The sequence below is a fragment of the Aplysia californica genome, unplaced genomic scaffold, assembly GCF_000002075.1.
Source record: "Aplysia californica isolate F4 #8 unplaced genomic scaffold, AplCal3.0 scaffold00024, whole genome shotgun sequence".
NCBI lineage: Eukaryota > Metazoa > Mollusca > Gastropoda > Aplysiida > Aplysiidae > Aplysia > Aplysia californica.
In genome coordinates, this window is record NW_004797294.1 from 1,664,231 (window position 1) to 1,679,955 (window position 15,725).

Consider the following 15,725-nt stretch of genomic DNA (forward strand, 5'->3'; position numbering starts at 1 on the left):
TCTCTCTCTCTCTCTCTCTCTCTCTCTCTCTCTCTCTCTTTCTGATCTGCTATCAGCCAAGACTCACCGATAATCAAACCAGTGGTGCATGCTGACCAGTGAGGTCGGAAGGGGTACACGATGGCGATGAAACGCTCCACTGAGATGACAGTTAGCGTGAGAACGCTGGATGTCACTAACGTAACTGGGGAGAGAAACAAAACAGTAAACCAATCTTAGCGCTCATATGACCTTACGCAGTTGTGAGCACCGTAAAACCCCATACTTCTAAAAACCAATCTTAAAACGGACGTTGAGTGTCCTGGCAACTGAAGAAACGCTCGGAACTTGCCGAGGGTTCCATTTATCTAATGTTACCATCTTTCTCTGTGGCAGTTTCTTAATATGCGATTGTTTTTCATAAACACAGATGTAAACTTTATACAAAAATTGAAGGCAAAAAGTCCTCCACATGGTCGGGGAATAGCGTCACAGTCCTATTTTTTCTAAATTATTTTTTTTTTTACTTTGGAGTTGTAAACACTAATTTAAGCACCAACATGTTGGTTTAAAAAATAACACCATCTACTTTTAGAGTACTTAGTATTGCTCAAGTGAAAGGAAAATCGTACAGACTCTAAAGACTAGATTTTAAAAAATACAATCAAAAGGTGCCCCCCCCCTCCCCCACACACTTTTTTGCTGGCCAGTATAGATATTTGATAACAAAAAAGGGCAAACCATATCAAAGCATCCTCCAACCACCCACTAAATCATAAAAGATATTTCTGACCTTGTATAAAGGTGCTGAATTTGCACATGAAATGTCCAAAGGGCCATTCCGGAGAGATCTGTGCGCCGACATGGATCCACATACAGGAGATACCGACCATGAAGTCGCTGACCGCCAGATTCAGAATTAGCACGTTGGTCGTTGTGCGCATGCGTTGGTTGACGAACATGATGATGATGACCAGGGAGTTGCCCACGATGTCCAGGAGGATGGCCAGAACGTAGAAGAGAATCTGGACAATATAGACAGACGGGTGGACAAGAGAGTGGGTTGGCGGGTGCTCTGGTAATTTCAAAAACGATTTCTAGAATATATTCTAGATCTTTTCCAAATTTGTATTTATCAAATCTCCAAAAATAATTCATGTTATTTTGTTCGAATCACTTCCACTAACTTACTTTTTTTCGTCTGATCTAGATCCTTTCAGGATGTCTAAGGGGATGAGACACGAATCTATTTCCATCTCCTAGCACAGACAGGCCAAATGTCCGATAGGACCGAGTTGAATGGGAATAGAGCCTTTCAAACTCCCCAAACACAACCTAGGTTCAGTGGATTTGACTCAGGGTTAACCTCTCCGTAATCCGGCATGATGGGCCTGCTAACTGAGCCAGTGGGGCGCTCAAAGAATGCAACGTCCGGAGGTTTATTAACCCTCGATGATCCTATTCTACGTCAAACGTCTTGATTAGACGACAAGGACGTTAACTTTGCAATCATCTCAGCCTGGGTTGGCGCTGACAGGAAGTGTCGAAGCCTGCCGCCTAAATGATCTAGATTGTGTCGATAGCGGCGTAAGGCACGTTTATTGAAACAAATAAACAAACAAAAAATAACAAAAAGGACGGCTTTTTGTTTGGTGAGAATACACCCAACACAAAGGATGGTGTTTTGGTTGACTTCTCTGTGGGGGGGGGGGTATCTGAAACCAATTCTCAGCAATCTAGATAGACAGATAGATAGATAGATAGATAGATAGATAGATAGATAGATAGATAGATAGATAGATAGATAGATAGATAGATAGATATATGAAAAAGGTGAAAGAGGAGAGAGAGAAAGAGATCGAGAGAGAGTGAGAGATCGATAGAGAGAGAGAGTGAGAGATCGAGAGAGAGAGAGAGAGAGAGAGAGAGAGAGAGAGAGAGAGAGATAGAGAAGGGGACGGAGAGAGGTACCGGGGATGGGGGAATGAGGATGTGGGAAAATAACAGAGATAGGGAATAAAAGAAAGACGTGTAGACTAGACGGAATCGAGACGGTAGGAGAAAAGTAGGTTATACGTAAAAAGGAAAAAGGACAGGTATAAGGAGAAATAGACAACAAGAGAGAGAGAGAGGGAGAGAGAGAGAGAGAGAGAGAGAGGGGGAGGGGAGAGAGAGAGTCAGAGAAAGAGAGAGAGAGTAAGGGAGAAGGAGAGAGAGGGGGAAGAAAAGGAGTGGAGATAGTGGGATAGATAGCAGGAGAAAGAGAGGATGGGAGATAGACAGAGATAAAGGGAAAAACGCAGTAAGAGGATGGTTCAAAGAGACTGAGAAATTAACAGAAAGAGAGAAAGAGAGAGAGAGAGAGAGAGAGAGAGAGAGAGAGAGAGAGAGAGAGAGAGAGATGTTGGCAGAGAGAGAGAGAGAAAGAAAGAAAGAAAGAAAGAAAGAAAGAAAAAGAGAGAAGAGAGATACAGAGAGAGAGAGGGGGGGGGGCAAAGAGAGAGAGAAAGCAAGACACAAACGGAAAATCTGTTACCCGATATCTTTGTGGTTCCACGTTTTCACGATGACCACAGAATAATTGAGTAAATTGACCCTATTGATCTCAGCGTTTGCGTGACAAACACGAACTATTAAAACAGATTAGATCGTTCTTGATTATCCATTTCATTTCTGGTCATTATTTTTTATCCGCCGGCTCGGTTTTCATTCTAAACAACATGCACGAGAAATCTTGTTCATTATTAACAGTAACAACAATAGTTGTACTAGGTTCGATTCATCTCGAGAGAGTCGTGATCTCACCACAATGGTATAATTTATTTTTCTTTGTTTCCCTTTCTTTTTTTCGTCCGCTGCCTCACGTAATTTGGGTGCCACGTTTTCACGAGTAGCAGCTGTGGACGTTGAGTACCGTACTTGTTTTGTTATAATGGGTCAATGGATAACTTCCTGGTCCCCCTTGTGGAAAAGGGGGCGCGGGGAGGGTGGGGGGCAGTTTCAAATTATTTAAAGGGAAAAATAAAACGAAACAAACAACAACACTGAAAAAACTCACCTTGAGCGCAATCTCCCAAGCTGGGTACTCAGGTGGTTTCTTTGGAGACGAGAACATGAGAAAGAATTCAGGATCTGGCAAATAAGGGTGGAAGCGTTCTCCCGGCACACAGCTCATGGTGGCGTTAGGTGTGTGGGGGAAACTCATGCTGGTGGTCGTAGACGTTTCCGTCTAGCTCTGTGTCTGTCTGTATGTTTCTTCCTTTGCCGGTTCTTCCTCCTGAGAGCTTGTTATCTTTGTCCTTCTTGAAAGTGAACGTTTGTGGTCGTTGTCCTTTTTAAAAGGGAAAGTTTGTGGTCTTTGTCCTTCTTGATAGCCAACGTGTGTGGTCTTTGTTCTTCTTGATAGCCAACGTTTGTGGTCTTTGTTCTTCTTGATAGCCAAAGTTTGTGGTCTTTGTTCTTCTTGATAGCCAAAGTTTGTGGTCTTTGTCCTTCTTGATAGCCAAAGTTTGTGGTCTTTGTTCTTCTTGAAAGTTTGTGGTTGTTGTCCTTCTCAAAAGTTTGCCGTCTCCGTTCGTCTTGTTAGTGCAAGTTCGTGGTCGTTGTGCTTCCTGAAAGTTTGTGGGATTTTGTCCTTCTTGTTAAGGAAAGTTTGTGGGTTTTGTCCTTCTGAAAAAGTTTGTGGTCTTCGATCTTCTTTTAAAAGTGAAAGTTAGTGGTCTGCGTTATTCCTGAAATCTTTTGGTCTTTACTTTTCTTTGAACTTTCTGGTCTTAGTCATACTCCACATTTAGCTTAGCTTACATAAAGAGATTATCTGATAGTTGTCTGTTCTCTGCACTAATCAGAAGCAAGTTTCAAAAAGGGGGAAATGAGAGCTTAAGCCTTTTTAGACTTACACTGAGCAAAGTTTGTTCTGGCGCTCATATGACCGTATGCAGTTGTGAGCGCCGTAAAACCCTCTACTAAACTGAAACTGAAAAGTTTGTTCACAGCCAATGTCTTAATCTATCAAAAAATGCAATATATTAGTCCGGTTATTTATTTAAAAGAGAAAGGACAATATTACTGTCACTTTCAGATCCAAACGGAAAGTCAAAATGTTCTGAGGACTAAAAGGTAAAAGAAAACTTTAAACCCCTCCCTCTTATTTTGACCTTACTTGGCCTCGTACACACATTTAGTGTTTCCACTTATTTCTAAGGGGCTACATTGGCTACCCTAGAATTGCGAATTTCTGTCAGACATATTTGGCTATTTTGAGATACCAATGTCCATGAGTCAGAAACGGAATTAATGTTCCATCTGCTCTATCAAAATCGTAAGATTATTTGGAGTCGTCATCAAGAGATCAAACAATTGCATAATTTGAAAAAGCTTGACATTTTATGAAAATAAAAGAAATTTAACGTCAATTTTTTCAAAGCTAGGCTCTGAGCATAGAACTTTGTAATTATAGAGTAGCGATTTGGGTTACTGTGACAAGAAAGTCTCTTTTCACTTATTATAAGGATGGCTGGGGGGGGGAGGTCAAAGTTTTCTTTTACCTGCACCATGTTCCTATATCTAAAATAGCAGAATAGTGCTCACCATTGATTAACAGTTCCACAATGACTCTATTATTGGAGGAAGTTACGCTTGTTTTGTTTAAACATTTAAAAAAATCAGACAAGTTAAAAAGATAGATCAATAGGAAAAACACAGAAATCCCATTAGTTTAAGAAGAAACTCAGGACAAACCAACACTTCAAGAACACAGATCTCCTGAAATCTTCAATCCACTTGACCCTTTGGCTTTGGTTTACAATGAGACTGGTACCGTCGAAACGACCAACAATTATATGAGGAGCTGGAGCATGAGACAAGGAGAGTATGGACGTTTCCACAGAGGGGGTAACCCGAACAGAGCGCGCTATAGCACTTACTATTAATAATATTACTTTTATTTTTTATTCAATAAAGTAACCATACACCCATCCCCCCCCCCAACACACACACACATTACACACACACACACACACACACACACACACACACACACACACACACACACACACACACACACACACACACACACGCTACGCGCTCGAGTTGTGATTATTTAATCTTTCTCTCAGTGCCGTTTTCACTTTTAATACACGCGTCAAGAGAACAGAAAGTTTGTACCGTTTTTAAAAATCGTTACGTGTTCTAAAATCTCGCATGCCTAATACAAACTAATATGTCTCGACGCGGTAGAATCAGGAGCTCATAATAATAATAATAATAATAATAATAATAATAATAAGTAATAATCATAAATAGCATTTGTATAGCGCATATCCCCGCTCAACTGCAGGCTCTATGCGCTTTACACTATATTAGCTCATCACTTTTTGGGCATGTAAAGTTATTTTTATCATCTTTAAGCTTGTTCAGTTGTCTATCTTTCAATGAAAAAAATTATCTAACTATCTTTAATAGACGTCGGGATACTTGCGATTGAAGGAAGTGGGGGTCCCCTGGTTTCAGGGGTAAAATTAGCAAGGGAATGGTCGCCATAGTTTGATAACTTCTAAAGCTAGAGGGTCCTTGGAAGCTGAAAATGTACATTTTATCAACGTGTTTCAATAAAACCACACAGACATGTGTTTTGAAAGGGCATAAAAGGTGTTGAGCACAACCCATCCCCACCTCCCCCCCCAAAGAAAAAAAGAAATTCAGAAAAAATTAATTGCCGAACCGGGGGAAAATGCTGGTATCTTCGATTTTATTATTTTGACGGAAGCCTGAATTCATCACAATGCCTCACATATGAATTGGGCTTAATAACACTGTTTTCATATCTGCTCAGTGAAGTAAGCGGCCCTCGCACGCCAGAGCTCTGTTTCCTATTCTTTGGTGAGATGTATATATTTATAATTATTTCATAACGCCGTTCCTGAATAATTAGAATCAAAGGAAATGCTGTTCTTAGTGTTTCCGAGCAACGAAGAAAAATTTTCCATAAGGTAGTTAATTTACACTCGAGTGTTTGCCAATCTGCGCTATATCTCCCTCTTGTTGGCGATTTGGTTATTTTGGTGGGCAGTGTGAATCACCCTTACAGTGGAGGGTATTATTTAATGCCCCACTTGGAAATACATGAAGGTTGGCCGGTACCAACATTTTAGCCTTTTAAAGGTGACCAAAAAAAACAAGTGCTGGCAAAGAAAAAGATTGATAAGCACTGTTTAACGTAATATGGGGATCAGTATATAAATCCAGTGCCAAATCTACGGCCGGCATCGGCGATCATGGTTTTCCATTCATTGTTTTTCTCGGATGCTCTTAAAAAAAGCTACGTTTCCCTGATCTTTCACCGTTACCCATTTGTTTAGGTTCCCTAAGTAGGTTGCTCTGGGCCTACCCCTTCTTCGTTTGCCTTCCAAATATTTTGCCAGTGAGAGCTAGATGTTCGAGACCTTTATGTCTATTAAGATGTCCCAAAAATTGCATTTGTCGTTTCCTGATTTCGAGGAATACGAATATGAGGATAATTATAATATTTTGTACAGTACAGATTATAATTATTACATTTCTAATGCACCATTGTATTCTGGCATCACCTTAGCAATTACGGTCACTTTCTGTCCTTTCTCCCACATCTGTGGTCTTAACCTTCGTGTTGTGCTCGTCGGGCGTTCACTCACTGGGTACTTCAATCATTTTGTAGCTCCAGGATAAGATAATTCTCACACTGTATGCATTATTTAAAAGCAGTGCTGGGCCACATTCGTTAAAAGCATCCGTAAATTGAAACCCCGGTTCTATTACTGGATCTCGGGAGGTGAATCAAAACAAGCTTTGTTTTCGTCTGTTTTCTGGGAATTCAAATTAAAAGTTTGATATAAAAATACAGGTACAGTTTCCAGGATCACAATAGAGTGTCGTTTCTCTAACCTTTTCCTCAAAGTGATTTCCTATCAAAACAGATTACATGTGTTATTCAAGCCCATGCAGACTCCGTTTCAAAGGGTTTGACACTGACTCTCAGTCCTTCTCTTTCCCTCTCTCTCTCTCTCTCTCTCTCTCTCTCTCTCTCTCTCTCTCTCTCTCTCTCTCTCTCTCGTTCTTTCTCTCTCTCTCATACATCCACCCTTTCCCCCTCTCAAACACACACACACACACACACACACACACACACACACACACACACACACACACACACACACAAACACACATACACACACATATACACACAACCACTCACATGATGGTAAACCAGCCATTTAATTTGTCAGGTAATTTTTGTAATTAATTTATTGGGCGCAAAAACTTCATGATTATAATAAATATTAATCACATGTGGTGTTTTTTCTGTTTGTTTGATAGAAGAAATCAAATGGAGTAGTTTTTGAAACGTTTTGAACATTACTGCAGGCTGAAAAGCTATACACTTGAGCTACCCCTCCCCCCTTCCAAACCCCTCTCCTTTATTCAATCATTCACTCTTACGTACCTCATGTATGTCAACTATGTTCTGAGTAAAAACACAATAATAATGTTAATAATTACTTAATTGCATAATAATGGTAACAGTAGTATTATTACAGTATTTATTGCAATTATAGTTAATATAATAATAATAATGATAATAATAATAATTATTATTATTATTATTATTATTATTATTATTATTATTATTATTACTATCATTATTACAATTTATTATTATTATTTTTATTATTGTATTTATTACTGTTATTACTGCCATAACTGTTATCATTATTATTATTATTATTATTATTATTATTATTATCATAGTCATCATCGCATAGTAACAATAATGTTAATAATAATAATCACAATAATAATAATAATAATAATAATAATAATAATAATAATAATAATAATAATAATAATAATAATAATAATAATAATAATAATAATAATAATCTTATTATAATGGAGCTAAGCCCGTTTACGGGGTCAGTAAAAACTTTTTACACAGGTGCCCATACAATTTACAAAAATATGATTCAGACAAGAATTGCCCCAAAGGGTTACGTGGGCATATTTTCAAAATTCGGAAACTTCCTTTTGATTTTTCAGGTTTGATGGTTTTTCCTATAATTCGATGCTCTGGGATGTTTTCACTCTACCTTTAGCCATTTCATATTTTACTTCCACTACACCACAAGCCTGGGGCAATCAGTTTTGAAGATCGGAAAACAATAAATGGATCAAGTTGCCCATCTTATCAAGACGCATGCAACCAACTTGGACTGCTCGATGATGACACTGAGAAGGATGCAGCAATACAAGAAGCATATTCCATAAGATTTGGACCCCAGTTACGTCTTGCCTTTACAACCATTCTCATCTATTGTTGCCCAGCTGATCCTCTCTCACTTTGGCACAAGCTCAGATTGGTACAGTGCAGGGACATCATGTTGAGGGACAAGGTCACAGAGTTGAATCCGCACCTTGAGAACCAAGTGTTGCTACAACTTCAGCACATTCTTGATAATGATGTGTTGGATCTGCATAACGACTTTTAGCTGCTGCCTGCAGAACACAGTCATGTTGAGGGAGAACAACCAAGAATTATCCAATAGGAGTTAAATTTTGACGCAAACAACCAGAGAGAGAGAAGGTGAGTCAAGAGTACCCAAAGCTTAATGAAGAACAAAGAGTCGTGTAGGATGCTGTGATAGAGTCAGTTGTACAGAAGCAAGGCAAGATGTTTGCCCTGGAGGGAAGTGGAGGGACTGGGAAAACCCACCCTATAAACCTGATTCTTGCGGTTGTCCGTTCCTTTAAGAAGATCACCCTTGCTACAGCTCTGTCAGGCAATGCAGCAACTCTGCTCTCAAATGGCAGAACATTACACAGCAGATGCAAAATACCTCTGTGTGTGAACGAACAGTCCATGTGCAGTGTGAGTCCCCGAGATGCCAGTGGCACTTTATTACGCCAAACAGAGCTGCTCATCATTGATGAAGTATCGATGGGCCACAAACACATCTTTGAAGCCACAGACCGAACACATCAAGACATATGGGGGAATAACTCTCTGTTCGGTTTGCTAACTGTGCTGATGTCGGGTGACTGGCGCCAAATACTACCAGTAGTTCGCCATGGCTCAAGATCACAGATAGTCAATGCAACGCTGAAATCATCATATCTGTGGGAGTTTGTTAATGTTCTCAGACTGACAAGAAACATGGGGGTTTTGCTTACAGGTGAGACTGCTGATTTCTCCTACTATCTACTGGACATTGGTAATGGAAAACACAACGTATGCAAGCAAAGCGTGGAGTTTGCGATAAAACTGCCAGATGACATCACAGTAAAGAGCGAACGAGAGTTGATAAATTGTGTCTTCGGTAACTTGCAGTCTAATACAAATCCTGACTGGTTGGCTTCCCGCTGCATCATCAGTCCCACCAACACAGAAGTAGACAGAATCAACAACCTGATCATGCAGTCCTTTCTCGGAGAAAAAAAGTCTACAAGAGCAGTGATTTGGTGGAAGAAAATGAACACCAATACCCCATCGAATTTATCAATTCTCTATGTCCGTCAGGTATGCCACCCCACAAACTGACATTGCAGAAAGATAGCATCGTCATTTTGCTGAGAAATCTGGATCCCACAAACGGCCACTGCAACGGGACTCGACATATGGTTCAAAACCTTCATCAGCATTTAATTGATGCTGTCGTTGCTTGCGGTCCACATGCTGGAAAGAGACTTTTCATCCCAAGAATTTCTCTCATGCCTTCAGACAACATATGTCCCTTCCATATGCGACAGAAACAATTGCCGGTTAGACCTGCTTTTGCAATGACTGCTGACAAAGCTCAGGGACAGACTTTAAAAATGATAGGGATTTCTTTACAGGGCGATTTTTTTTTCACATGGACAATTATATGTCGCAAAGAGTCGTGTTGGGTCCAGGGACTCTATTAGGATACATGCAAACAGACCTGCTGCCCAGGACGGAGTACCAGATGGCGCATATACCAGCACTGTTGTCTACACAGATGTCCTACGGCAATGAATCAGGTACCGGTACAAACATTTTATCTTGGGCTTTCCTATCACTATATCACCGTTCGTAGGACGGGTCTGTGTCTAGTAATAATAATAATAATAATTCTTATAATAATAATAATAATAATAATAATAATAATAATGATAACAGTAACAATAGTAGGAATAATATAATAATAATAATAATAATAATTATTATTATTATTATCATTATTATTATGATAATAATAGTAATACTAATGATAAATAGCACAATATTGTATAGCACAAATTCCCGCTTCAGAACAATGACCTGTGAGTGTATAGCACAAATTCCCGCTTCAGAACAATGACCTGTGAGCTGCACAATAATTATCATATAAGTATAATGAAAAACAATGCTGACCTCAAAGAAAATAAAACCCTAACAGAGTAGAGATTTCTAAGCTTATTTCTATGACAACACTATGTAAACAAGAACCTCTCTGCGTGACGCGGCGCCGTATTCCTAAGCAATCCTCAAGGAAATCAACACCGTCACACTCAGAGACAAATACAGACACACTCACAAAATGGAAACTGTCTGCTCCATTGACCACAGCGGACTCACACTCTCTGGCATTGCATTAAATTATCTCTCCCCAGGGCTTCGATCTCCGGTTTCTGACGGTGATAGAAACTGGCAGACGAAACTGGTTTAACTGATGGGGGTAATGCCCCCTGGCCGGCTAGACGTCTGCTGTCTGCTCGGTGGTTAGGAGTCTCTCTCTCTCTCTCTCTCTCTCTCTCTCTCTCTCTCTCTCTCTCTCTCTCTCTCTCTTTCTCTCTCGCTCGCTCGCTCTCTCTCTCTCCTACATTGTGTATTTGCTTGGGAGTTGGGGTCGGGGAGGTGGTGGGGTGGGGTGGGGGGGAGTAAAATATAACTTTTCAGAGAATGTCTGTCTGTTGAGAGCACGAGGGGCGGGGGTGGGGGGGGGGGGTGGATTGAAGATAAGGGAAAGAGAATTATTGCGTCCAAACAATGACATTCGTTCTCGTTCAATCGAAACAGCTGAGTGCTATGCTGAACTTCCAAACGGATGGCTCTTGTTCGAATCCTCAACAGGATTTTCCTGAATATTGGTCGTTTTGTGGAGTTGTCAAGGCTCTCAGCCAATTTAAGTCGTTCCAGTCAGAAAGTATTGACATTAAATCCGGAGTTCCCACCTATTAAAACGTCACAGTGTTGAAAAAGGCGCCAGCCCCTAAATATGCTTAATAAACAGCCAAAAGACATACATTATTGACAATACATTCAGAGGTCCTTCCTTTTAAATAACATAACAGTGTTGAAAGGGGTGTTAAGCCCATAAACTCTTGCTCATACCTAAATAACTTTTCTCCATTGATGATTGTCTTTGATGTCGTCGCTTCAGCTGGGATTGTTAGTTTTTTGCCACCCATCGCAAGCAAAAGCAAACTTATCTTGGTTTCTGCTTTGGAAGACTTTTTTACGCAAAATAGTCGAACGTCGTGCAGAACCAGACACAATTCCGAAAGTTATATACACCTCACTGTTCATTCTCTCTTGAAAATGGTTTGTTTATTAGTTTTTAACCAAATTATTTTGTAATGAGATTGACCTTTTCGGCCTTAGAAAGCGTATTCGAGTTATTTGTTGAAAATTATAATAATAAATTATGTTAGGACACACATGACATGCGTCACTGCTTTTTGATCACTGCTTTTGAACGCATTCTATCAAAAACATTCCTTTTCCCTGGCAAATACTGCCGTTACCCCCCCCCCCCCAAAGCATGAATCTCCATTACAGAAAAAGTAATGTCATTGTGCCTTGGTAGTTTCTGTTTTGACAAACCTTTTTTTAAATATTATTATAAACGATACAATTTTACGGAAATGCTCCATTTCCACAATTTCCGAGAGAATTGTCAGCGCTTTTATTTATCTTTTTAATTAATTATCTAGATCTACTTCCTTCTTATAATATATTTTCTATTCACGTACAGTAATCTAATTGTTATCAAATAACGCTAACTTTACGATTTGGAATAATGATATGGCATGTTTCGCTAAATGCCAACTATGCCTCCAGGCGAGACAAACAGATTGAAAAACTATTTTATTCGGTGAGGTGTGGTTGATTTAACGAGTTATCGATTACAAATCACACAGACACCTTCAGACTAGAGCGTGTCGACTCCAAGGAAACCCGGCGCCAACAATGTGTGACGTCAGAAATGTGTTTCCGGCCTCAGATCTCGACAGACCCCTTCAAACAGGAAAGGGAACGAGACAGGAGGTGCCTTAACATGCCCCCAGATGCCCCAGATGCTGGATAGTGGTTAAAAGGCTAAAAGTTTTACTTATTTTATATCCGATTGAAATATTGTGTGGGTCAGTCAATAAATACGAATCTCAAGTTGAGCATTCTTGAGCTTAGATTTGTTAATAAGCATCCACAACTCTATTCTTGGACTTATCGCGAAAAAAGGTTAAATCGTATGTTACAGCACTTGAATAGCCATAATAGGCTTTAAGTCCAACACAGTTCTGTATCTTACTGCATGGACATAAATGGATAAACTACCCAGAGGCGATAAAGGGTACTCATAACGTGAACATTCCCCTTTCACTTACAGAAAGGTCCGAACGATTTGGTCGAATTAAGAGAATCGGACCTGAAAGGTTAGCCTGTGTGTAGTTGCTTAATTTGACCTCTGACCTTTTTCTACAAGACCCACTTGACCAAGACCACGACGTGTGCGAATTGCTGAAAAATGAAATACGGAATAAAACTGATGATGATGATGATGATGATAATAATAATAATAATAGTAATAATACAACAAGAATAACAATAACAATCACAATAATAATGATAAAGATAATGATAATGATAATGATGACAATAATAATGACGATGATGATGATGATGATGATGATGATGATGATGACACAAATTATAATAATAATGATGAAAATACCGATCATTTCTGTAGCGTCCACTCCCACAAAATACAGCTCGAGGCGCTTAACAATACCTGCATCTTACTACAAAAGACATGGGTATGAAGGTGCATACATACGTTGTTATGTTGTTAGTATTAATGCTAACATATTATTATAATAAGCACACACTTCTACATGTACTATCACAATGCAACGACAGTATAGCACATTGCATTATGAACATAAGTGTAGAAGTCAATACAGGTAGGTGGTTTGCTGATGCTCTTATGTGGTTTGCTCCTTCTCTCCTATCAAACAAACTGTCGTCCTTATCTCTCCTCCTTTTTAATTGGTGTTTTTACTCTCTAATAACACGTCAAATCTTCAGCACTTATACAAATGTATGAACTTACTGTACTGCACGTGCCGTAAAATGTTTACTAATACCAAAGATAGTACATAACTATGTAGACTCTTTGCTAATACTAAACTAAGGAGTAAATTTCAGCATTTTATCCCCCCCCCCCTCCCCACAACCTTCCCTATTTTTTTTACTCTCCTACGAACACATTGATCTGCCTCTGACCGAGAAAAACAAAACGCACATCGTGTCACGTTGTTGAAATCCATGGAAATCTGATGAAATATGTGGCCGCCATTTTGAAGAGTATGGAGATACGCACGAGAACCTATGTTAATGTGAACTGGCCATAAATCCCCTTTTCAATGCAGTAAGGTTATGCCTCACTCTAACAGAGCCAACTATCAACTGAAGAAATTTTATTGGAGACCAATGAAACTTCATCAAGCCAACAATGTTTAACCCTATACGTACGTCGTGTTTTGCTATCGTATCCATACGACGTAGGGAACTCTGTGCCACCACTTTCAAAAGAGGAAATTTACTCGTTAATCCGATCAGTACACTTTGCCTAGCAGTCTGTCAAAATGATTTTTTGAGAAACACTGAAAGTTTCAAAGAGATCTTCGTAGTAGAAGTATTCTGAAATGTGAAGAATGCTACCCCGGGGGTACAAAATGGCCCCGGGCGTACGGATAGTGTTAAGACCTTTCGTTCTCACATTTCAGCCTAGCACTTCCAGAACTGCTTTAATTATTATCATCTTCAATCACGTTTCATCACTTATGGTAACAAAGATCATTGATTCACACGTACCAGCATGGCCATTCTTTCATTTCATTCAGTGATACAATCCGCCTTCATAACACCTTCTGTCACGTTTCTTACTTCTGAATAAATATCGGTAATTTGATCAAGGGACGATGTTTGGCCAAAGCAGGCCGCATGGTGGCAGTGTGGCGAAAGAATCTTTGCCAAATGTGGACCCTTGCCCAAGAATTTGACCACATTCATTTAACACATTATACAAGGCATAGACTGGTAAAGCGAGAACATGTTTTCAATTTGTCGAGTTCATTCCCTTCAACAACTAAAGTCATGTTTAAAAAAGATGTGGGCAATGGTCATTGGCTGCATTTGCAGCCGAGACAGTAACGTATCGTGAGCATATTAATTGTACAGGTGGTTAGGAAACCAGCTGTCACAGAAAAAGTTAACAGGCACCTGTGGAATAGCGATTAGATTTAACTTTGCACACAGAAGATCACAGTTCGATTACCGGGTGGGAAGAATTTATATCGAGTATTTCCGTCTTCTAGCTAGGACTTTGTACCTTTCTCTCTCCAGGTTTGGCCTTACAGGCAGATTCAAGACAGCTCGCCTTCACAGTTATCCAAGTTGTGTCGATGGGGTGTAAAACACATACAATTCGATAAAAGAAAAAGTTTCATGCCATACGACAGAGGCAACAACATGACGGACAATGATGCAAAAGTCGTGTCAGGTTTATGGTTGTAGAACATGCAACAACTCTCCATGTCTATGGGTCCAATCTGTGGTTTACGTGATGGGGAAAGGCAAAATATAAAATATGATAGATAACTTTTCAACTACTCCAACATGTTTCAGTTCTTCTTCTTTAAGCTATTTTCTGTTACAAAAGCTAACAAATTCCTTCATTACATATTATTGCAATGCTCATGTTTCGTGTCTAAGGCAACATAATTAGAGGCATTATTTTATCTTTACATGACCAATCAAAAGCTCATAATATGTCTGTTTCTGTTACATCTAATTCAGTATAAACAAGGGGGAGGGGGTGGGTGATTCGAACGCCAAGTTTCTGTCTATGTCAGTTTTTTGAAAACGGCAAATGGAAGACAAAATGATGATATACTACATTTTATGATACCCGCCTTTACAGGTATGATTCAAGCGGCGAAAAACTGAAAAGCGTAATATCTAATTGTAAGAAAGAAAAAAGAAATCTGAAGTGACGATGCTCAGTCTGGAAAAAGATAATTTGTTTGTAATCAAGGAAATTGACTTCTCGTTATGATCTAGCAAAATAGCTGTCGGAGATAGAAAGACACGTTTACTGGTGTATGTGGTGCAACAGTTAGGCACTTTGTTGTCGTAAGCAGAAGACGTAAGTTCTATTCCAGTGTGGGCCGCTTTTTTTCGCCAGTATCTTTGTCTGTCTGATAGGACGCCGTATCCTTTTCAGCCCGGATTCGCCCTGACTGGCAAGGTCAATTAAGTAGTAGATTCCTAATTTATCCAAACTGTGTCCAAACAGAGCATAACAGATCTACATATCTACAATTAAAATCCAATAATCACAATACTATAGTCATGTTTTGTCACTTTGAATGAGTAATAGCTATTCGGAAACATTGTCGAAGGCGAAGCCTTTTCAATAACCCCCCCCCCC

At 39.5% G+C, this 15,725-nt stretch overlaps 2 protein-coding genes across 2 annotated transcripts in view; one reads left to right on the forward strand and one right to left on the reverse strand.

The window, feature by feature from the left end:
* LOC101862088 (QRFP-like peptide receptor) overlaps positions 1 to 4,232 on the reverse strand; it is a gene marked incomplete in the record, with an annotated part of 15,824 nt that extends 11,592 nt beyond the window's left edge. Inside the window, 3 exon segments of the mRNA XM_013088752.2 lie at positions 68 to 184; positions 773 to 1,004; positions 3,038 to 4,232. Coding sequence (XP_012944206.1) covers positions 68 to 184; positions 773 to 1,004; positions 3,038 to 3,184 — 496 coding nt within the window.
* Positions 4,233 to 8,683: 4,451 nt separating this feature from the next.
* On the forward strand, positions 8,684 to 10,683 carry LOC101862318. Its single transcript, XM_005090997.1, has 2 exons — positions 8,684 to 9,529; positions 10,624 to 10,683. The coding sequence occupies exons 1-2, from the start codon at positions 8,684 to 8,686 to the stop codon at positions 10,681 to 10,683; spliced, it is 906 nt and encodes a 301-aa protein (XP_005091054.1).
* The last annotated feature ends 5,042 nt before the right edge of the window (positions 10,684 to 15,725 follow it).

What these genes read in the sequence shown, in the direction of transcription:
- LOC101862318 (XM_005090997.1), top strand. Translation starts at nt 8,684, where the DNA reads ATGTTTGCCCTGGAGGGAAGTGGAGGGACTGGGAAAACCCACCCTATA. An exon ending in CAATTCTCTATGTCCGTCAG is followed by an intron (nt 9,530 to 10,623) that starts GTATGCCACCCC and finishes ATCTCTCCCCAG; the next exon opens with GGCTTCGATCTCCGGTTTCT.